Source organism: Simochromis diagramma, unplaced genomic scaffold, assembly GCF_900408965.1.
Source record: "Simochromis diagramma unplaced genomic scaffold, fSimDia1.1 OVJJ01000302.1, whole genome shotgun sequence".
Classification (NCBI taxonomy): Eukaryota; Metazoa; Chordata; class Actinopteri; order Cichliformes; family Cichlidae; genus Simochromis; species Simochromis diagramma.
In genome coordinates this window covers 14,347,080-14,370,660 of record NW_024386792.1, presented here as the reverse complement: position 1 = coordinate 14,370,660, position 23,581 = coordinate 14,347,080, and the positions used below count along the sequence as shown (strand labels likewise).

The 23,581-nt window shown below is 40.9% G+C and overlaps 1 protein-coding gene across 2 annotated transcripts in view; it reads right to left on the bottom strand.

The window, feature by feature from the left end:
• si:ch211-214c7.4 (protein piccolo) overlaps positions 1-19,706 on the bottom strand; it is a 30,668-nt gene extending 10,962 nt beyond the window's left edge. Inside the window, exons 1-3 of one of the 2 annotated variants that reach the window (XM_040024717.1) lie at positions 19,360-19,706; positions 5,208-5,906; positions 4,958-5,048 (exon numbers count right to left, since the gene is read on the bottom strand). In XM_040024717.1, the coding sequence (XP_039880651.1) occupies positions 4,958-5,048; positions 5,208-5,793 (677 nt within the window). In that variant the 5' untranslated portion in view covers positions 5,794-5,906; positions 19,360-19,706. The remainder of the gene's footprint in view (positions 1-4,957; positions 5,049-5,207; positions 5,907-19,359) is intronic. The other variant, XM_040024718.1, reaches the window with a different exon arrangement.
• Positions 19,707-23,581: the final 3,875 nt, after the last annotated feature.

The following is a 23,581-nucleotide window of genomic DNA, read 5'->3' as shown; positions in this document are numbered from 1 at the left end:
TTGACACATTTATATAATACACCAGAATATTCAACAAAATAAAAAGTATACCCATTATACTTTAATCAAATCAGTTTATCCTTAAAAAAAAAAGACATTTTTATTTTACTGATCTACTGGACACATTGTAGTTTAATTATACAATCTTTTGTCTTTGCCCCCCACACTTCCTTTCCACTCACATCACTTCAAATGGTGTAGAGTGAGATGGATAGCTCCTGCAGTACCTTGTTTGGTTTGTAGCCTATCCAAAACTAGCTGATTTACTCCTTCCACAGAGGCACACACATTCCTAAGGCTTGTGTGGGCTTTGTTATCTCCTTGACAATAAAGAGTCAAGGCATGAATCAACTCAGTGCAGAGTCTGGAGCCTAGCGGTAGCTGTGCAGCCAGTTTTTGTCTCTAATGCTCTAGGCACCCACTGTCAGTGTGACAGATGCCATGGGTCTTTCCTGTTGGAGTAATCCTGCTCCCTGCCAACACTGTTGGTGAGAAATGACTGTTTCATCCCTAAAGGGATAATGCAAAAAAAATTTGAATGCATTTTCGATTGCAATTTTGCTTTTAGCATCCCAAGTCTACATATCCAGGAGAACTGCCCACCAGCAATTCTGTCCATTTCCCATGGTGACCCTTTGAATATTAATCATCTTATAGACTGTTCAGCAACATGACATGGGCTGCATTTTATTGTGCATGCAGGTAAATGATAAATTAGTTTGAATTTTAGATGGATGTGGAGGTTTTAAGGAGGACTTAAGGAGTTCCTGGCCAAATTCCCAGCACTGTGCATGTACAGAAGGCAGGGGGAAAAGGGATGAAGAGGCAGAGAAGAGAGAAGGGAAGAGGGGGTGGGGTGGACAAGAACGGATTGCTCAGTCAGTGCAAGGACACCACAACCCATCATAGGAGGAGAGTGGACCAAAGCAAATGTCAGATCTGACAACATTTGGCTTCTACTCCAGTTATTAATCTTAATCTGCTTCAGAGGACTGGAGGATGTCTCTGTCCCAGTGATGTTGTGTCTGTTACATGGTGTAGCTAAGAAACCCTGAAATAAATAAAACATTCCTGACTTCACTGTTCATGAGTGTTCACAGACCCAGCACTGCTGATCAATCAGATTTTATTCCCACTGTTCCCAGGCACTGATTCCATTTTTTAAAAGCTCATAAGTCTAACACAATCATCAAATCCTATGTACCCTTCATTCACTTTCTCCATTGGTAAAATTATTTTTTAAATGATTTATTACTTTAAGTCACTTCTCCTGTTGAGAGAGAAAGAGGTTCGTCTCAGGAGAAGTGTGCTGCTACTCAAGTCCACATGAAATATTTACATGTACGAAATTGTCAATATGGCTTCCTCCTGCAGGATAGTTTGGCTAACAATAACTACTGTTTTCACAGCAGTATAATAATACAGTACACAAAGCAGAGCTGAAATTACAAGCAACAGGAGAGCCCTTTTGTGCAGGTCTTCCCCCACCGCCACTAAAGCCTGTTGTATGCATTTCTATGAAAGATTGGAGCAATAAAGAAGAATACTGCTGAATAGTGTGAACCAGAAATCATCTTTAAAGAAAAAACATAAAAAGATACAAATTTGGGGAAAATGCTTTATACATTATTAAATAGTAGGACGATTTCTAAACGCAGTCAGTTTTCAGTCAGGAGCCATTTAAAGTTTAAACAATCATAATACTGTACGGTCACAGGGTAAACTGATTTCAGTGAATTTAAGTAACTATTATTCTGACCAGAACCGGCAGCAGGAACTCATGTGCCGCTACACAAAATATGGACTACAGTTTACATGCAGAGCTTAAGAAAAACAAATTTGTGTCTGTTCCCAAAGAAATTTGTGTCTGGGTGAAGAATTCACTTGAAAGGAGGCTGATTATTGCTCACACATACTCTTCGTGCATGCATGTGTAGAATCCAGTTGTGTGGATAACACTGCATCTAGGGCTGGGCAAAATATCGAGTTTTTAAAAAAAATATCGATATATTTTCATACCAGATATACCATATCGATATTGTCACATCTTATAAGTTATGTCATAATTATACTTGTGGAGCCGCTCTTTCGTACACTTTTGTCTCTATGCAACGTTACTCTGCCTCGCCTCTCCTTCACTGAACATAACTCCCTCTCCCCCATCGCTTCACCTGCAGGCAACGACAAGATGGACACGGCAAATCTCCGTTAACGAGTTACCGCGGATTGCCCCGTGCGTGGGGCTGGACGGCGTCAACGTGTTAGCGAGCTGACCGCGCTAACGACATGCATGGCCTAAAATCCTTTCATTTTCTCAAAAATCGACAGCGCGCCTTATGTATGAATTCTGGTTGTGCTTACTGACCGCGAATCGATTTTATGTGGTACACGGCGCTCAGCAATCTGTCAAATGTTTTAGTACGACTTTGGTAAGCTACGGAGCTGCACCGCTTGATGGATTGTCGGAGCATTATGGCTACCGTAGTCCGGAGCCTCGCGGAGTGATACGTACTGTGCTTCAACGTAATATTACCGTACTGTGTGTGTATAAAGACCATAAATGGCACCTGTTAGGAGACACTGTTACGAAGCCGATTTCAAACTCCAGGCTGTCAGTCACGCAGTAGAAGTTGGGAACAGAGCAGCTGTGAAATCTGTCTTTGATATTATGCTCAGCGTCTGTTAGTTTACATTTTGACTGCACAATTGTGAGCTTTTTGTTATGCACAAAAACAACAGTTTTATTTTATTTATGGAGCATTATTATTTAATAAATGCTGATAATTAATTTTTCAGTAATTTCTTCATGTACATCTACGCTGTATGTTAATAAAAGTGCCTGTGTGACATCTGGGACACTCTTTTTGTTCTTACTTTATGGCTTAAAAAAATAAATATCGAGATATATCGTATATCGCCATCCAGCTAAATAAAAAAAAAAAAAAAAAAAAAAAAAAAAAAAAAAAAAAAAAAAAAAAATCGAGATATGAATTCTGGGTCATATCGCCCAGCCCTAACTGCATCCTATTAATGTATAAATTAATATATAACACAAAAATATAAACCTAAAAAGTTGTCATAATGCCCAGCCCTATTCAAGGCTTAGGACTAATGCACGTCATGTCTCGCTGATGTTTGTGCCCGACTAACAGAGGGCTAGTACAAACACCAAGGGAAATGCACACCACCACTAATGTCCCTACACATTGGATTTGACACGCTACTGACTTTACCGTGTCACCCCCCTCCAAAAAAAAAAAAAAAAAAAAAAAAAAAAAAAAAAAAAAAAAAAAAAAAAAAAAAGCCACCTGCTGCCGTTCTCCTGAAAGCAGAGTGCCTGATGCCAAGTCCCAGGAAACCAGCCAGGAAACAATCACATAAGGATGATACAGCAGTGTAATCAGACTCTGACACTTGAAATGCCTCATCTAATTAATTCAGAGGATCTGCTTCTTCATGTACACACCCTACCACACTTGTACAGAGTAACAGAAAATAGTTCCAGCTATCTGGACAGACCACCTGGTGCCGCTTTGGATTTTTTTTCCCTTTTATAAAATGATCTTGGCCACTGGTTGGAAAAAAAGAAAAAAAAAGAAAAAGAGAGAGAAGATGAATAGCTGATTAACCAAAAACCACATCATCTTCTCTCTGGTCTGGGAGTTTGCACCATTTCTCCTTTTTATATCATTGTAAAACAAATATCACTCAGTTTTTAGACCTGTGATCTTAGATTGATTCAGCCACCGCATCTTTTGGAATAGTAATGCAAGGAGGAATCCGCTGATTAAAAACACCGACAACACAGAGTATTAATAACTTAAATGAACTTAATGAACTTCTGAGAATAAGGGAAACTGAAAATATGATTTAAAAAAAACAAAAACACCATCTCTGAGCAAGTAATAAAATGATTTAGCATTATTCCTTTCCATCCTCAAGCCTAGTACAAATTTTTGCACCAGTTTCACAAATGGTACTGAAACTAGTGAGAGTTTATAAACAGGTATCTACAGCATGATAGTTACTTTCAGCCAAATAAGAACATAATGGGTCTTTGTTGCTTAAAGGAATGACAATGCAGCACATTATTGCTTTATTCAATAACAGGGCATTAAGAGGAAAGGCAAGCGGAGATCAAATCTAATCAAGCCTCTCCATACAGAACATCACATCCTGTAGAAAGATGCTGGATTGGTCTATTATGTCCAATTCTTTGTGAAGTATAACAAAAGAACTCTTCATTTGTGGATGTCTCACAAAATCAAAAACTTTGCAATGACTCGTTTCTCATGCTTGGGCTTTCAGGTAGCAATCGTTCTACACAGCACATAATAAATGCATAACAAAAGCTTACTAGTGGAAGTGACAGCAGTGACTGGGTCAACTGCTAAATTCTACAGCACACAAAAGGATCATTCGTGCTTTGTTTAGTCCAACTAGAGCGCTCTATCCAAACCACCAACCCAGTATGAGAGGGGATTATGATCCAAGTCAACAGCTCTCTGCCCTGGGGAGGTGGGTCTGGTTTCTGCCAGGGGGGGGGTCTGCCCATGACAAAGCAGTAGTTCTTCAGTATCACTGGTTCTGTTAAGGCCCTCTGTTTCAGGTTATTTCTGCTAACATGACTCACACACTTGAAGTGAAATTTGACTCAATAATGGCCCAAAGACCACAATGAGCATCGTTCTTCACTGCTCCTTTTCAGGGCATTGAGATAAAGTCATCCTCTCATCCAGTTTGTAAGGGGATTACAAAACTCTCATCTCAGAGGGAGATCAGAGAAAAGGAAGACATGTATGAAAGAAACAGAAGAGGATGGAGGAAGTAAGAGAGGAGTATCTGTTAGCACACCACTGATAAAATAAAGGGGCTTTCCAACCACATTTTCACAGACTGTGCTACTAGACTTGTAAACTGCTGGAACCTGTTCCCAGTTTATGACAGAAAGCCATACCTTGTGGTTTTTGATGCAGCAGGACTAGCAGCTTTAGCTGTGGTCAAAGCACTGGTTTTTGGAGCAGTAGAAGGGGCTCTGCTGGCAACAGCTAAAATGAGAAGGGAAAAAAAAACAAAAAAACAAAAAAACAAAAAAAACAGAAAAGACAATGAGACGACACAGAAATCAGAACACGACAGTTTATTCATCATACCTTATTTAGAGGACTGTGTTGAACCTTAAGCTGTCGCAGCTCCTTAAGACTCACCTGTAGTTTTGGGTTTAGCTCCATTAACAGTCTCCGTTGCAAGTTTCTTCTTAGGTGTGCCATTCACTGATGGTTTGGTACCATTTGTTACTGTGGCAGCAGCAACAGAGGTAGTCCTGGCAAGTCCAGCAGACCTCTTGTCAGGCACTCTAGTTTGGTTCTTGGCTGTTGTGGAAACTGCTGATGTACCCAGTGGTCTTTTGGGTATAGCTCCTGCTAACGAAGATGTTTTTACCGTAGATGTTGCTGCAGTCTTCTTGCCTGCAGCAGCAGAAACACCGGAGGCAGATCTGACATCATTTGCAGTGCGATTTGGGGCAGTACCAGGCCGTGAGCTGGAAGCCCCAGCAGAGGCCAAAAGCTTCGTTTGAGGCCCACCAGCTTTTGGTTTAACTTTGGCCTGCGCAGGCACTGGTTTGCCATTGGCCTTTGGAGCAGCTGTTAATGCAGTATCATTTGCTACATCATCTGCCTGTGATGGGGCTTGTTCAGTTATGTTTTCTTGTAATGAGGAAGGCTCTGTTACAGTAGCAGCTTCACCTTCACTGGGCTCTGTGGTTTCCATGCTAACCCCATCCGGTTTCATACCCTACTTCAGAAACGTGTGGATGCTGCTAGAGTTGATGCCGATATCTACGTCTACGGGCTGACACCTGTCCTGAATGGTCAGTTCCTCTTATCCTTAACAAGGACGTCCTGCTGAAAAAGAATACAAAAATGTGGGTTAACCTCCAAGCTCAGTTTTGACTACACCAAATGTACTTCAACTTAAAGCTGAATGAAACTGTGCTGCAATATCATGGATTCACATGATAAACATGTCCCTGTCAGCCAAAGGAAACAGCAGTTATGGTAAGGGGCCTCAGTGGAATTTGGGAGAGTTTAAGAAACACAGGAAGCAAGCAGCCTGAGATGCCAGCAAATATTCTCACTAAAAATCACCCTCCTCTAGAGTGACTACTCCATCAACTAATGTGGCACAACCATGACAATAATGCATCAATAATGGCCAAGAATCTACTTAAACTAAAGGCAATTACCATTAAAATACCACAATAAAAGAGAAAGTGAATTGCTTTAACTGTACATTTTAGGGAGAAAAAAAAAAAAAAACAAACAAAAAAAAAAAAAGAAAAACCAAACACCACACCACTGCTCCAAATTGCTTCCAGCAGCTTAAAACTCAGTGGTGGAAAAAAATAAAAATCTGTGGTTTGGAGAGCTGAAAACCAGGAGAGGTTTTCCTAGTTGAGAGCCCACAGGCGATGAGACTGTGGGAAACGAGCATCAAATAACCCATTTGTTGTCGATAGTTTTGTGTTGAACAGATGCAGTGTAATACAAATATCATCCTATGACTGTTTAACAGTTTTAGTGCAAAGGCAAAAATGCAGACAGAAATTGTGGAAAATCAGAACTTGACATTAATTATAAAAGAAGCTGTGGTGAAGAAGTGACGAAAACAAAGCACGAGGGGCAATCTGGAGATTGCATGCTAGTCGAGTCGCAGATCTTTAGCTTATTAACCATCAAACTAAAATTTATATTGCTATGACAGGACAAAGCTGTTCCCAGATGCTTAATGGATTTATCCCCTCCCTCAATCATCCCTTTTACCCACAGGCCCCGTGTCTTTGCCCTTTTGACCACAGAGCCCTCTACCAACCCCCTCCTAAACACTCATCTCCTGGTTTTCTATAGCCCCCCCACCCACCCCCTTCTCTACTTCCCCTGCATTTAGATCTAGAACCAGTCAATTGCTATACAGATGGATGATCTAGCAAGCAGAAGTCCTGCATGGTACAGCAAACAAACTGGGCAAATGACTAAAGATGGACAGGAAACCCCCCCAGCAAATATCTTCTAGAAAATGGTCAAGTAGTTAAATTAGGTAAACCAAGAGAGCAAAGCTGCTTTTCCACTATAGAAACTTAATGACCTGCATTTTATGGCAAATGCACTCTCCTCTACTCTAAATATTTGTAAAAGTCCTAAACCCCTACAGATAAGCAAAAACATCTGACATAAACTAACAGTTCCAAAGAGCAAGAGTTTCCACAGACATCAGATTACTCAGTGCATTTATAAAGCCACACTGTGTACAACAGCATGCACTACAGTAACTTTTTTTCCCCCTGTCATTTTTTCGGAGATCCCAGACTTTTTTTCTTCCACAGCAAGAAGGTTAAATATTTACTTTTCGATATCAAGTCTTAACAATAACTACTGATTCATGCCTCTAAATGCAAATTCATCATGGACTATTGGTTGGAAATTCTGGAAGAACTTGTTTGACTAGTCTGTTTAGAGTTTTTGGTGTCTTTAAACCAAACTAAACCCGCCACCACAACCCCAAAGCTGCCGATAAAAGCTACAGAGTCCTTTTCTTTGTTACTTTTAAATAACTGACCCAACCCATTTGCTTTGCTAACTTCAGATTTTAACGGTTGTTTCAATCTACTCCATATGTTTCCTTCTCTGATTCTTGTGGCTAAAAATCTCACAAAGTAAGCAAAGTTGGGAGAGAGCAGTGCACCAAATGTAATTTTGTGTCATCTCATGGAAAACATCAAGCTTCACATGAGGATTAATTAGCCAAATGTGCAAAGCTCTTAGAATAGTGGTATGCAAATTAAATGCCAAATTAATTTTATTTTCACATCCCCCTCACCACTTCTCAGCCATTTTAATATATTTGCACTGACATTTATTGGGGTGTAGCTCTTGGAGGAGACATTCTGGTTATTCTTCTCAAACTTTACCCAGATTACTCAGACAGTACTGTACTTGGCATAGTTTTGCCAGTCAAGCTACTAATGCTAGGAGCTTAGCAAACAGAAGCTCAAAGCACATTCCTTCTGAGATGGTGACCCTGTTTCAGGCAACGTCTTGACGCATGCTCAATCATCCAGGTAAGTAAATCTCCAAAAGTTGATTCTGTTCATCTGGACGTAGCGTTTTGTGGGAGAAACGTTTCGTCACTCATCCAAGTGACTCCTTCAGTCTCAGCTATATGAACAGTACATTTGCATAATGACTGAAACAAATGTACTGTTCATATAGCTGAGACTGAAGGAGTCACTTGGATGAGTGACAAAACGTTTCTCCCACAAAACGCTACGTCCAGATGAACAGAATCCCCTTTTGGGCAAGTAAAAGGCATCATCTGTGACCAGCTGACTCTTTGTGACGTAGCACAGACGGGAAGCGAAAAGATATACAAACTCCCAGCCGCACGGTCGTGCAGAGATAAGCGATGTCTTACAGCGAGGTTGCTCTGCAGAGCAACTTTTGGCCAATTCTGCTCTTTAAATTCATTATTTTTTTTTTTTTTATTTTATTTAGAACTGAAGATTTTGTGTTCGAAATTCAGTTCACTGAAGAGCCATAATCCTCATGAGTGCAGCGTACCCTTTTCTAGTCAACATCACTCAATATGCCTGACATCTAGTACATTTTGCAGATTTTGTGATGAAAGCAAATGCCTGAAGGCTAACAGACTGCAGCAGTGCATTTGGCCAAAAGCAGGAGAGGAGAGTGTTATTTAATGCAGTCATTACTTTATTAGACTGTTAGAGGGAGTGTGTCTAGACAGAGCAAGAACTCTGTAGTCTTTGTGGCATTTACATTGCACTGCAATAGAAATATGTGTCATTACATTTTATTTCGGACTTCTGTCTTCAAGCAGTTTAATTGCATCTGTCGTAACCCATCTCTCAGTCTCGCCCTCTGCACATCCAGACGTTAGAAGTGGTGCCTGACAAAATGGGTCACTTTTAATACTGTGTTAATACAAGCACAGGGGGATTTAGCTGTGTTTAGAGCACGACAGAGGTTTGGGATGCATTGTGCAGACTGCTGGAGGTGATCTGTTGATAGAGATGCTGTCAACTGCAGATTTACACCAGACTGCTAATGATGCTGTAAATATGAAACATCAGAGACATAAATACACATGACAGACTGTATGCTTAGAAACTGTAGATAAATGGGACAAAGCCAGTGAAGTAAAACAGGAAAATATTTCAGCTATTCAATGCACAGTTGTCCCCTACGCATTTCGTTGTAACTTAGTCTATGCGTCACACGGCCACGAGGATTGTGTCAATACATCTAATATTGTGCATTCTGGACTGCTAGCTGAAAAAGCAGTGTGTCAGACACTGGGCTATAAGACTTAGAACTGTACCCCACAGTTAAATCAAATTATTTAAGAAAAAGGATAAATCCATAATGCAAATGTGTTAGTGCTACATGAAACTGACCACATCAGTTTATTAATGTTGAGCTTTTACTTTATGATCCATGTCGATGCTGCATTGTCTTCAAAGTGAAGAATAAAAGAAAGTTAAGGCCTAAAAGCTGCAGCAGTATCGAGTGCACATCCGCCCCATCCACATTCCAGCTCTGACTTCCTCAAGACTCCTTGGGGCTACGCAACGACAGCTGGCTGCGTGCATGTCCGTTTATGTGCATGAGATGAGTAACAGTGCAAGGGTCAAATGGAGAGTGATGAATGCGTGGGCTGTGTGTACATGCACAAAGATGCAGTGTATGAACGAGCAGAGGGTGCAGGTTCAAAGTGTGAGTGACATGAAAATATCCATCGCCATTAATGAGACAGCCAGAAAAAAGTGAAAACCAGAATTTGCTGGCCTGCCTACATTCCTGCAATTCCACAGGCACACTTGATTCATCGCTGCATTCTTACTACAGCCACACCTTCAGAGATTGTTTTTCAAGCAAACGGAAGCTGCCGTAGTGAATTTGACCGTTGTTTCAGGCCTGGGAGTGTTCAGCACTTGAGTGAAGTAGGGCCAAGTATACAAATGGGTTGACTGATCATTAACTTTCCTCTGGTGTGAGTTTGAGCAAGATGCATGTACGACACAGGGGGGGGGGAGGGAAAAAAAAAAAAAAAAAAAAACCCACAACCACACAGGCGGTATTCAGTTCAAGTGAGAGCCCAAATGAGTGTGTAAAAAGGGCAAACAGGAAGAGGGTGTTCGATTTCTGGCACTCAAATTACAAAAAAACAAATCAAGACATTTAATGGTGTTTGGGGAAAGGCAGGGGTTTTCCTAACCTTGAGCTCAGGCTTCATCCTCATTAAAAGAGAAAAAGAAAAAAAAAGAAAAGAAAAAAGAAAACAACACTCATTCACTCAATCCTACTGTACTCACCACTTCATAAACCTTTAGGATTTACAGAACGAGCCTTCAAACAAGAATCTAGAAGTAGGTAGGAAAACTGAGTCCAAGTAAATGGGGGCTGTGTGTGTAAATCCATGCTTCTCTTGACCATACAAGGTAGTAGTGGCGTTTCTGCTTCATCACCAAGTCAGTGTTTAGTTCACAGAGAATGAAAAGGAAACCAATTGGCTCTTGGAAAACAAACGTCTTAACAGTTCAGTCTCTGTGCATTAAGCCACTCTCCCCATTCAGAACCACTGGATGCTGCACAATTACAAACCACTGGTGAGTCAATATACCTCCACATATAATTTCCTGTCAAAATTTCTACATATCCAAGAAGGAAATTACTGCGACTTTCAGTAACAGGTATTGATTGGGTTCTTATTAGTCACTTTAGACCCAATCTGCATTTCAATAAGCAGGAAATGAGCCGTTTGGTAGTAGCTCTAGTTTTTAGTTTCTAGTCTAGTTCATTGGACCAAATTATGAGTTAGAAGACCATGGCTTCGTGCAGCTCAAGGAGTCCATATAAAGAGCAAAACGGAGATGTCATTTGCCACAATTCTCTCTTGAAACCACAGACTTTCTTAAGATATATATGTGCTTTGTATCGGGCTAGCAATTTTGCGAGCCCTGTAAATGATAACCAACCATTAGAATATTAACTGTTGGCCTAGAAATCTGCTGTTAGATCCAGAAGCCACTGATCCACAGGCTAAGTCAGCAGACTGCCCAGTGGGTGTGTACAGCCAGACCTGGTCTGGCTGAATGCACTTGCAAAGAGTAATTCACTATCTGGGCTTGATGTTTTGTGAACAACCCTTCACTTGATCAAATTGATCCAAGATAATTAAATATTTAAAAAAAAAAAGTGACAGCTCATACCAAGTTATAAATAATCAGTAAACAGGAAGTCAGTGAAGGATGGGGCAGCTTGTCAGCTACTATCGGGGACAGTGTAATACAGCGATTGGATTATTGACTTTATGTAGCTTTCCAGCAGTTACAAAGAGCTAGTGAGAAACTGTAGAAATTCCTTGAATCTGTCATAAATTAACTGTTATGGCCAAAAATTTGCTATCGAAGACATTACCTCAAAGTGGATCTTTTGGGTGTGACCATTCGTGCATATTTTAAAGAAAAGGGTCCGTTATCTTATTTAACAGAATTCTATACATTTTCCACTCATTTCCGCACTTCTGATAAACAAAACCTGTTACTTCACTAATCTTCCAAAACAGCTCAACACAATTCATTACCTCCTTGAGACATTTTTTCTGAGCTGTGACTTAAGCTGTGGCTTAACGCAATTTCCTTGTTACCAGTCATAATGTTTTGTAACCCACATGACCTGTTCTACCACAAAAGGTAAGCCACGGGGGGGAGGGGGAAAAAAAAAAAAAAAAAAAAAAAAAAGAGAGAGTTAGACTACATCCTCTCAAGTCTATCAATACAGATTCATAAAATGAAAAGCAAAAACATTACATTTTGCATTATCAATGGTTCCAATATGCCGATTTTAGAACATCATTGAAATTCTCTTGATGCATGTAAGGCAGCACTACCTACACATGCTCCTCACTCTTTGAAGAAAACCCATCAAGACAACAAATGGCACTCAAGAACCTCGTTATCCGTTAACAAAGAACCACATTAACCTTGAGTGATCTTGCAGCTTCACTGGTTTCTTTTCATCTGTCCAAATAACTGAACCATGTGCTGGTGTTGACAAGCCCTACATCACAGCACCCAAGACTGCATTTGTACTGATGAATGTTTATCCAGACCGTGCCAAGAAGTTGTCTATCGGTCTTCATCAAAACACTTGTCCAGAAACAAGAGAGAGGAGGAGAAGAGAAAAAAAAAAAAAAAAAAAAAAAAAAAAAAAAAAAAAAAAAAGTGCTTACTGACAATAATCAATGTTCCTGGCAAAGAGAAAAAGAAAAACACTTTCATCACTGGAGTTGGACTAAATGTTAAGCATGCAGCTTAATCAATTCCATACAGGAGACTAACAGGTGCTAAGTGACTGTAAGCTCCTCAACACTGTCATTAGGAGCAGGTGGTTAAGTGAACCTACAAGTTAAATGGACTTAGCCAGCTAGCCCTTAAGGGAGTGGCAATAAAACAAGATGGACTCCCAGCTATTGGCAGTGATGTGGTCTAAAGGACTGCAGAGAACTGGGCTGCAATCTGTTCCAAACCTGGGAGGGTTTTCAAAAGCAAAAGCCAGGCTTTCCTGCTGGCATAAGGACAACCTGACAATGGAACAAATAATAACAGCAATGAGGTAAAAATCTAAGTAGTGAGGAAAGGAATGGAAATATTTCTGTGCAATCGCATCTGATCTTCTTACATGTTCGTGTGCATAAATGAGTTTTACATCACAGTGCTATGAGGCGGGGGGGGGACATTCAGACCCCATTGTGTGTACCCCCACTCAGGCTTGGTGCTAAGGAGAATGGGGGGTGGGTGCTCAGAGGATTAACTGGAACAGCGGGACAGAGGAGCAGCTGGCACTGAAACTTCACCTGTAAGACTAGGGACACTTGTGTGAAGCTACCCCATTCTTATATACTGAACACACAGTGAAGCATTCAAATCTGCCATCGGTCAACTCTTACCGCACCAAATGGTTACTTACATTTTATTGCTGGTTGGAGCTGCCCTGGCCCACGAGTTAAATATTACCTTTTGAAATAGCATAGTCTCTAATCTATTACCCCACTCAAAGCAGGGGTGCCGTAGTAATCAAACCGAGAAACGTGTGAGGCGTGACTTTAAAATTGGAAATCAAGGGGATCCGGGAGGAATTCAGTAGTGATGTGCGATACTACAGATTTCGATATCGAGCCGATACCAAGTAAATACAGGGCCAGTATTGCCATCATCAATACCAATACTACCTTGAGAGCAGTGTGTCATGACATTTGCAAATTCTGAATTTGTTTTAAAGACCACTAAATTGACAATAATTAGTTAACACAAAAAACCCTACACCTTTCAGGATTGTTTTTGTTTTTTAAGGGGGTGTGGGCTGGAATCTAAATGTGCCTGTCTTTAAAGGACTTTATGTCAACTTCTGTTTAAATGTTCTATAGGTGATAAATAAAATATATGTGACAGTCAAAAAAGGTTCATGTTTGAGATACATTTCTTCATTTTTAATAACTAAATAAATAAACAAATAACACCATTCAGTAGGCTATATACTGAACTTAGAGGAGAGAAACAAAGTATCGATCCTTTCACACTAGTATAATCCACTACCAATTCCAGTGTTGGTATTGATACTGTCAATATTTGGATCAATCTGCCCATCTCTAGAATTTAGCCCCATAAGAAACACATAGATAAAAGACAAATGCAGTTAAATGTAGTCCAAGGGAGATTGAAGAAATATGCCATTATGTTACAGGCCTGTTACATTTTCCACAACTTCAATTCAAAACAAGAGCCAATTACGAGTTTAGATCGAAAATCAAGAATGGCTGGGCTGTAGAGAAACCAGAGGTGACATCACTTTTGGCATATTAAATCAACTCAGTGGCTACTCCCTGTCCACCAGCCAACTGGTTATAGACAGGCAGATAGTCAATAACACTGAAGAGCCCGCAGCCAGATTAGTTACGATCTCTGTGACCGGGCCGGGTAAGGTGAGGACAGATGGATACCGATCCCACACCTTGCCTCCATGCTTCTGATAGCCACACCCCTGAACTGTCACACACATAACTAAATACACATTGGCAGACTTTCATGCACATGAAAGAGGCAAAGGATAATAAAAGATACACAGCCAATCCAAAACAAACACATTTTATTGTTGTTGTGAACTTTGCTTCTTCTCTGGCAGTTATCTAGTTATCAATAGTTCTCAGTTTTCCTGTATGCAAAAAATAAATAAACTGTGGTACCCAACAAAGATGTTTTACCCTTTCTTAGGGAAATTACCAGGATAAATGAGACTAGCCAAAAACACAATATGAATATAATATTATTTAGAAGTGCAGGATTAATTCAAACATAAAATATATTTGTTTTTCATTGAAATGGTCACACATAAGAGTAAAATGGTAGACTTAAGGTAATACAGACCAACTGTGCTTACATACACAGTCACCTCCTAAAGGCTGATTCAGAGCCAGGAAACTCAATTCGTGCTTTAGTGGACATGAAGGCTGCACGTGTCAAAGAGGGGACAAGCTCTGAGGCATCATATTACTCATACAATACAAAAACTAATCTAGTTAAAACCGTTGGCATTTAGCCACACACAAACACAGGACTCATTGTTTACAGTTCTCTCATTACCTGTTCTTTGTAATGCTACAACACACAAACCCAAATAAACTCTAATAACTTTTTTTAATATAAATACACCCTACAAATGTATTTTTAAAACATCTTTAAAAACCATTTTGCTGTATTCTACAACCACAAAATATCTGTCTTTAGGAAGGCATTCAAGGCTACCATAGTGAGCTAACAGACATATTTCTAAAGTGCTGAAGTACTGTTTCAATAATTACAGTGCATTGAGACTGGCTTCAGTTCCAGACAGAGTACCTAAAAAAAAAAAAAAAAAATGCAGCGCCAGCATCCACTACTCTATCCTAATGGGCAGCAAAGTACCAGCCTCCAAACCACAGTGATGAGCATTACATCCTTACCATCCCACAGCTACAGAGAGAAACACAGGCAACAAGGGTGAAGGATGAAATAAAGTTTAACCCTTAAAGTCTTCCTAAACAGATGTAGTGGAGCAGGGTTCAAGCACACTGGTGGTAGCCTCACAGCCCTGCACTCACAATTAATCCAGCTTTTTGACATTCATGCATGTAGACACTGATGGAAACCAAAGCTGTGGTACCACTATTTAGCCAACTTTAGCAACTAGCATAGCGCTACAGAAGAGGAGTCCGCATTAATCAACATGATAGAATTTACCATTTACTTTCAAATATCACGACTATAGCTTTCAACCAAACAAATGACATTTCATAGAAAAGTATTGAAATTATCTATTTATTTCATAACAAGTAAAATGAAGGCTAATAATGTGTTACTTAAAAGGTTATCTGGGAATGCCGAACCGGCTGTGGGTCGGCAAACTCTGCAGTGTTGTGGTAAAACTGACAATAGTTAACTAATGTGACCTAGTGCAGAGGGGGAGAGTGTTACTGTAGGTGTGTGACCATCAGTTTAAAGATCATGCTCTTTTGTGCCAGTTAACATGTAACTCAATAGACTGTACAAGACAGCCAATCACAAGCCGGCTCACAAAGAAAACAAATCTATGAGAGCTTAAGAGCACAAATTCTGTGGTTGCTGAGGACTTTTTTTTTTGGTCCCACAGTGCAAATAATGAGATGTAGCCACTTCATCCCCTGGCTGCAATTATTTTATTTTCAAAATACCCATGTGTGGACTCTGAGCCACTCTAATATTATGCAGATCTGCTGGTGTCCAATCTCCTAAAATGATCATGAGACAACTTTTAGGGATACATACATACATAACATACAATTTAAATAGAAAACAAAACCCTAAATGTGAGTTTCTTCCCAGTGAGTTTATTATAAACGAATAAACCGCATGTAAAAGCTGATAACTCAGCAAAGCTCCCTTAAATATGAGCACTTCTGGCTCCATTTTTATTTAATAAAAATAAATAAAAATTACCACAATGCTTGACTAGAAAATGAGATGCTGTATCCGAACCCCTTTGGTTTCTCTCAGGATATTTGTCTTTTTGCAGCCATTTTGCTGCCTTTTGTTTGCAAATTTAATTGCATATCAAAGTCCCATAGTGTGAGCACTGAGCATCATTCTAATTACCTCACAACCACTCACACGTTTGGTTTGTTGATATGGAGGTGGTTAACATCTAGCTATTGGGAATTTTTCATTCTGATCAGAATTTTTAAAAAGATCATCATATGAACTTTCCACCAGATCAGACATGAGTATAGTACGACAAAAGTGTGGATTGGATTTCCATGAGTGTGGGACTGAGACGGACTCTGGTTACAAGATGTAACCAGCTCACTTCCAGGAAAATGCAAATACTCCATGCTGTGCAAGGGTTATGCGCTTTTCATTCATCTGCTCCGACTTTTGACATGAAATAAGGTGACTGATGGACATTAGCTCTAATTTCTTTTCAAAATTAAAATGATTAATACAAGAATGAATTCACAGGGGCATTAATACTCTATTGGTTAAATGTGCCTTCTTTTTAAATTTCTTTTTTTTGGACTACCTACAGCATCTTTTCAGAAGTTTCTTCCTGTTAAAAGGGACTTTTTTCTTCCCACAGTCACCAAGTGCTTGCTCATAGTGGGCCATGGGATTGTTGGGGTTTCTTTCTAAAATTCTAGTGCATTTACCTTCCAATATAAATGTCTTTAAGTGTCTGCTGTAGTGATTTAGCACTACATGAATAAACCTGAGTTGAACTGAATACGATTTGAACCCCAGACATCATATCCACTCAGAGCTGATGCACACATGATGAGCCAATGCAAAGCTGAATAAATAGCCAAAAATCAGGAATAATGCTATAGAATATCACTGTAGTTATCAAACTGAAAGTGAAACTTGAGACATAAAATTGCCACTTTTATTTACCCATCACCTCAAATAACAATCCCAACACTGACAGTCTGTTAGTGTTGTAACAGTTATGTTTATACTGTTGCTGGTCCTTTACCTTTTTCCTGTCATAGAGAAGTCATAATAGGCAACATGTTTGGAGTGTAGAGAATTGAATGTTAAAAAATACAACTAAGCGCTGCAGCCACTGTTAGTGCTTTTGTTTGTTTTTTTTAGTTTTTTTAATCTTTTTGCGTTTTTCCAACCAGACACAAACGCGACCAAGAATCCACCTGAAGGCGCCTCGTAGCTGGGAAGGTTTGACAAGGAGGTATCTGAAGCATTCCATGCAAAACAAAAGGACAGGTTTGTTAATCAGTTACAGACTTGCTCCCTAGTGCACTGTACCCATTTACACAAGCCAGTCACACTAGATTTCTCAAACGCAGCCACCTGCATTTTTCGCACAGACCGTCACGCCTGAAATAAAACAACAACTGCAGTCTCCCCATTAGGCACCACTGCCCAGGCTCAGTCATAAAACAAGCCTTAAAGTTTACAAGCCAAGCATACCAGGGCTGAAGGATGTGCAGAGAACTTGAAGCAAATGCTTAAATCAATGCCTCCGATTCAACATAGTAGTTTTTTTTTTTGTTTTTTTTTTTAAGTTCTTGTACTAATAATGTATAAATGTTTCAGGTGCTACTGACAGTTTGGATTTTAAAAAGGAGTTAATAATACTTGCACATTCCTGTTTATAAATCTCCCTCTATCCAGCCATTGAAGTTTAAGGTTACAGAAGGCACTGAAATGAGAAAACTATTTCAAGCCCTTCTTCTCGGTTGCTTTGACCTTTGGGAAGAGGAAGAGGAAACGGGGGTGTGGGCAGGGGAAGTGGCTGTACAGTATGAGGGGAAAAAAAAAAAAAAAAAAAAAAAAAACACACCACACCAACCAAACACAGCTGTGTCCAAGTTCACAGGCTGGCAAAATATGCGAGCCTTTTACTTAACTTTAAAGCTACACTCCATCATATGCTGCTAAAACAGTAGATATCTGATGCATCTTCATATGCTCGACATCTGTGACCAGGAAGTGCACAAATACACCAGCCAAGTCACTCAAATTCAGTTAAAAGGTGACTGCATTTCTCCATTCGTTTCCAATGAGCCTTTTTAAATGGGGCAGAAGTGCAGATTTTGCCAGATTCATCCTCTGAAGTAGGACACAGCAGCAAACCTGTAATGACCCTGTAAGAGCTTAGCCAGACAGTCAGAATAAACAGAGAAGGGTGGGTGTCATGTGGCTGTGTCATCCACACCCTGTGTCACATCCAAGTGATGAAATGGGTTTGGGAGTAAGAAACACACACCCAAATGCAAGGGCCTGCATGTAAATAACATTTCTGAAGCCAGGGACAGTCACTGGTCCTGATTCCAAAAGCCCTGCCACACCACACCCAGTCAAGCCCCAAAACACAGTGATTATGTAATGTAGACTCACAGCCAAAACCTGAAGGATAAACAGCATCACTCTATCATTGAGATCTGCAGACGGTGCCTCTGATAGTCTGCCTTACTTACTACTTTGCCAGGTGGAGAGTGAGATCACCCCATGTGCAGAGATGCAAATATGAAAACAGGCCTTGATGGTAATCTTGGAAAGAAACTACTAAGCTGGCAGTGCCAAGAAAACAAAAGGTGCACGGTGCTTAAAATGACTGGGGAACTTAACGCATGAATGGCAAAGTAAGATTCTCAGATGAACGCCTAAAGATACACCATATGAGGAAAAGAAAACACAAGATGCCCACATATCCAACTTTGCAAGCCTGGTTCCAATTTTACCTCCCCAATAGTCTGGTTTAGAGTTTCTGGGTGATTTAAACGCCTCAAAGGGAGCTTTAATAACACCGATTAGCAGAGGGCCCCGTCGTTCTGCCTCGCAGAACAATAGCGTGTGTACGCCGGGGAGGCTGGCGTGAAGCTGCTCAGTAAACTTAATCTGATGCCAACGGAGACCCTGTCAAAGCGAGAACCTGGAGCACCGTACATCGGGATAAATTTCACCCCGAGACAGAACGGCACACCGGAACCACCGCCCAGCTCCGTGCTAACGTTTCACATCCATCATCCCATCAAGCTACACACCGACCACTCCACACCACAAAGAGGGCGTCTGGCTTCAAAACAAACGCTGCTTTCTTCATTTAAGAGATGCTAAAATAAAACAAAGAGGGTGAGCCCTTCTAGGCAGAACTGTAATTTTTAAATTTAGCAGAAAACTGTGCAAAGATGTAGCCTAACTCGAATGATGTCGCTCGCGGCAGAAACGTTACAGCGTAGTAAATTGTCCGTTACCTTTCAGCCGTCGTTAAGACTCCCGAGGAAACAAACAGTCGGCCCCGAAGACGACGCGAAACGCACTAAATATGCAGGCGAAGCCGTAAATTTTACTGAACTAACAATAGAGCCGCGCGTTCAGCGGCGGGCGTCCCTCCTCGTGTCCTTCCCTCCACGTTTGAGCAGCGGCAGGAGGCGACGGGCTGCTCCCTTAATGAAGGACGGACCCGAAGGGGAGGAGTGGCAGAGGAGTCCGGCTGCAGACTGAAGGCGAAGCGTGGCGGTCATAAAAGAAAACGCAGATTAAATCCCACCGCCGGCCCAATCAAAGGCGCGAGCCCCGGCGGTTATGCAAAGCAGGAGTGACGTGGTAGTCAAACCGTGTCCCTGTGTGAGCGCGTGACTTTAAAATTGGAATTCAAGGTGGTCCGGGAGGAATTCAGTAGTGCTGTGCGATACTACAAATTTTGGTATCGATCCGATATCAAATAAATACTGGGCCAGTATTGCCAATACATAGCAGTGTGTCATGACATATGACATGAGTCATAATCAACTGGCAAGTTGTGAACACGTTTTAAAGACCACTAAATTGATAATAATTAGTTAACACCCCCCCCCCCCCCCCCCCCCCCACACATACACACACACACACACACACTTTTCAGGGTTGTTTTTGTTTTTTTGAGGGGGGTGGGCTGGAATTTAAATGTGCCTGTTTTTAAAGGACTTTATGTCAACCTCTTTTTAAATGTCCTATAGGGATAAATAAAATATATTCATGTTTGAGATACATTTTTTCATTTTTAATAAATAAATAACACCATTCAGTAGGCTATATACTGAACTTAGAGGAGAGAAACAAAGTATCGATCCTTTCACTCTAGTATCATCCACTACCAATACCAGTGTTGGTATTGATACTGTCAATATTTGGATCAATCTGCCCACCTCTAGAATTTAGCCCCTGCAAATTTGTGGCTTCAACAGCATTACTTTGTCCTGCAGACACACACATCTTTTAAAACACAAGCACATGCTCTGACCAAGCTGAGATAACCTTGTCCTTTTTCCAATTTCACCCTCCCTAAGCCAGGATAACAAGATGGAGTATCTCCAGTTTGTAGATATGACCTAATCCTGCTGCTGCACAGAGTTAGAGTAAACAACAGGAACCATATCAGATTAAACTCCTCTTATAGGCCTTGTGCACAGCATGCCTCTACCTTGTTTTATCAATCTTTTCCCACAACTGTGGATAGAAAAAATCCTTTACCCCCAGATTTTTACTCATGAAGCTCCTCTGTGAAATATTAATCTTTTACTTTACTTTTTCCTATTCTCTTGTTGATTTTTCTTACATTTTTGTGTAATTTTCACCCTATTATTGCACGAGATAGGTGAAGAACAGAGTGCAGGCAGGTTGGATCGGGTGAAAATTAGTGTCAGGAGTGCTTCTGGCTGAAGAATAGCAGCAAGAGTGAAAGGGAAGGTTTACAAGCTGATATCGAGACCTGCTATGAAGTACGGTTTGAAGATGGTAGTCCTGACACAAAGACGGGAGTAACTGGGAGTGAGCAGGATGGACAGGATTAGAAATGAGTAGATCAGAGGGACAGCTCAGGTCGAGCGCTTTGGACATGTACAGAAGAGGGAAAGCGGATATACTGGAGAAAGGATGTTGAACATGGAGCTGGAAAGCAGGAGGAAAAGAGGAAAACCTCAGAGAAGATTCATGGATTTAGGGGAAGAGGACATCGATGTGACAGAGAAGGATGTGGGGATAGGGTGAGAAGGAAGGAGACGAGCCGCTGTTGTTACTATGGGAGCAGCTTAAAGAAGGAGAAGAAGAATACGAGTTGTTTTTGACCTTTTAAATTCAAGCTACAGTTCATTAGGAACCAGCGGTGATTTATTCAACCAGGAGTTTTCCAAGAATCTCTGCTTCTCCGCGGGGACAACGCCACTGAAACTCTCTGCCTCAGATTCCTTCACCCACATGTTTGCAATCTGTACTTAAAACCAAAATTCCTGACAAAGAACTGCAAGAGCTGCACAACAGGTTTGGATAGTTATATCCAAAGAAAGCGAATAAGAGATTGAAATTGTTAATTATCTGTGCTCACACTTTGGTACAGTGTCCACCGCCCTATGGTACGAGCCCACAATAGGTTTTAGACGCATGCTTTTATTTTCTTATCACAATGAGACTTTGAGCTGCAGCTGCAGGCTCAGTGAAACACTGAAAAGACAGAAGGACACAAAGACGAGCAAAATGGGTTTGGACAGCTGACATCAGCTGTTGTTTTCTCTTATGAGCACGGAGAAAGAATGAGGTTGTTTAAAAGGAGAGGCCGTGGGTAAAGAGAGAAATCTGAGTGAAGGGGAAGAATGAAGGTTTAGCAAAAAAAATCATCAGCCTTGGACTCGCTGGTGTACACGTTCTCACTACACTTCGATGAAGACTGAGAAACAGAGAGAGAGTGTGTGTGAATCATGTGTCTCTCCATCCCTGCTCCTTTCAGGACTCTGGCAGTTGTTTCATCAGCTGCCTGTCATCCTTTCCAGTCGGGAAGGGGCCCTGCGCCAGAGCGAGGGGGGAAAACCCAAAGCTCCTCCAAAAGTTTAACAAATTCTTATTTTAACTCGTTGCCTCCTCTGAAAGCCTACTAGAAGTAACCCTTGAAGCTCTTTTCTAAGCTGAGTGCTTTCTGTCATAATTTCTGCCTCATTATAACACAAAACGACTGGGTATGCATCAGAGGTTAGGAAGGGTGATCTCTCTCTGTGCAGCTGCCCTTGGAAACTATTTTAATGGTCATCAAACCAAATCTTTACTGATCTGTACTGAGGTGTCAAAACTTGCCACGGGAGAGGTCGTTCAATGTTGTGTTTATGGAGGAAAGCGTTAAGGAGATTTATTCACTTCCTGGTTTTTTTTACGCAAACTGAAACCTAAAAACCTCTTGGGTGTGAATCCAGCAGAAACGATTTTTAGTCTCCATCTTTTAGTTGCATAAACTGAAAACTAATGGAATCCATCATTATTTCACAGGACTGAAAAAAAAAGCTGTAATTCCCACACATCCTGCTCATCCATTTCAGACTGATCATAATGTTGTTACACAAGGGTGTGGCTCAGCGGTTAAAAAAAAAAATCCTTAACAGAATTAGGATAGACTGAGAATTTGAAAGGCTTTTATGCACACACTGTCTTGTTTTTAAATCTGCTTCTTTGCTGTGGTCTTCACTCACCCATTTGCCCAAACACCTCACAGTAAGGACAGCTGCACACACAAAACAAAGCCCCCCCACACACAGAGACACACACGCTGACACACCAAACGGAACTCAGGTGCTGATACAGATTGAGTGACACGGCGCGTAAGATGAGGGGGAAGGAGACGGTCCTCGCCGCTGCCACTGCTCCTGCTGCAGGCCTGCGTTTTTGATCTGGGATGCTTTGTTAATTTAAAAGCCTGTGAAGTTCAAACGGCGAGTCACAAATGAACAAGCGGCATCAAACTGGGATCAACAAAAGGACCACACCTGACAATAGCATACTGCTACAACTGAGACCATTAGAAGCTTTTGGAAAGACAATTTTCCCTCTGGGCTTTCACTGAACATCAAAGGTGCTGAGTGAAGTAGTCCTACACATTCACACACATCAAGTGGAAGAAAATAGTGACAGCCTCTAATCCAACAAGATGGATGGGCCATGTTTATGAGAGACATTACACTGTGGACCTTTCCTTCTGCCTTACACACTCCAACATGAGGCACCATCAGAGCGGTTGGCTACATAATGCATGATGATATTAGGTTAAGTGGGTGGAAGGCAAAGATGGGCTACATGAGCTGCTGCCAAAGCTTGCTTAGGACGCTCAGCAACCAGGAAATGAGCTCATGTGTTCTCTAACAGAAGAATTGCAATCTACCCTCTCTGGAAGATCAGCGCCCCAGTGACTCAGCAGAAACATACAAGGCATTTACAACATCATCATGATGTGTTTTAAAGCCCCCCCACGTGTGTGCTTTTCAATTTGAAAGTGAGAAAAACAAGAGAGAGAGCAAGGCTGGAAATACACTCCTGAACATGCACGAATCAAGTCCCTGCAATGAGATATTGATCTATATTTTCTTGAAAGAACTCTTACAACCTTCAAATTTTTATAATTTACATCTATTTTTTATGAATTACCCATCTTTTCATTTTCTTCCACTTATCGAATTCAGG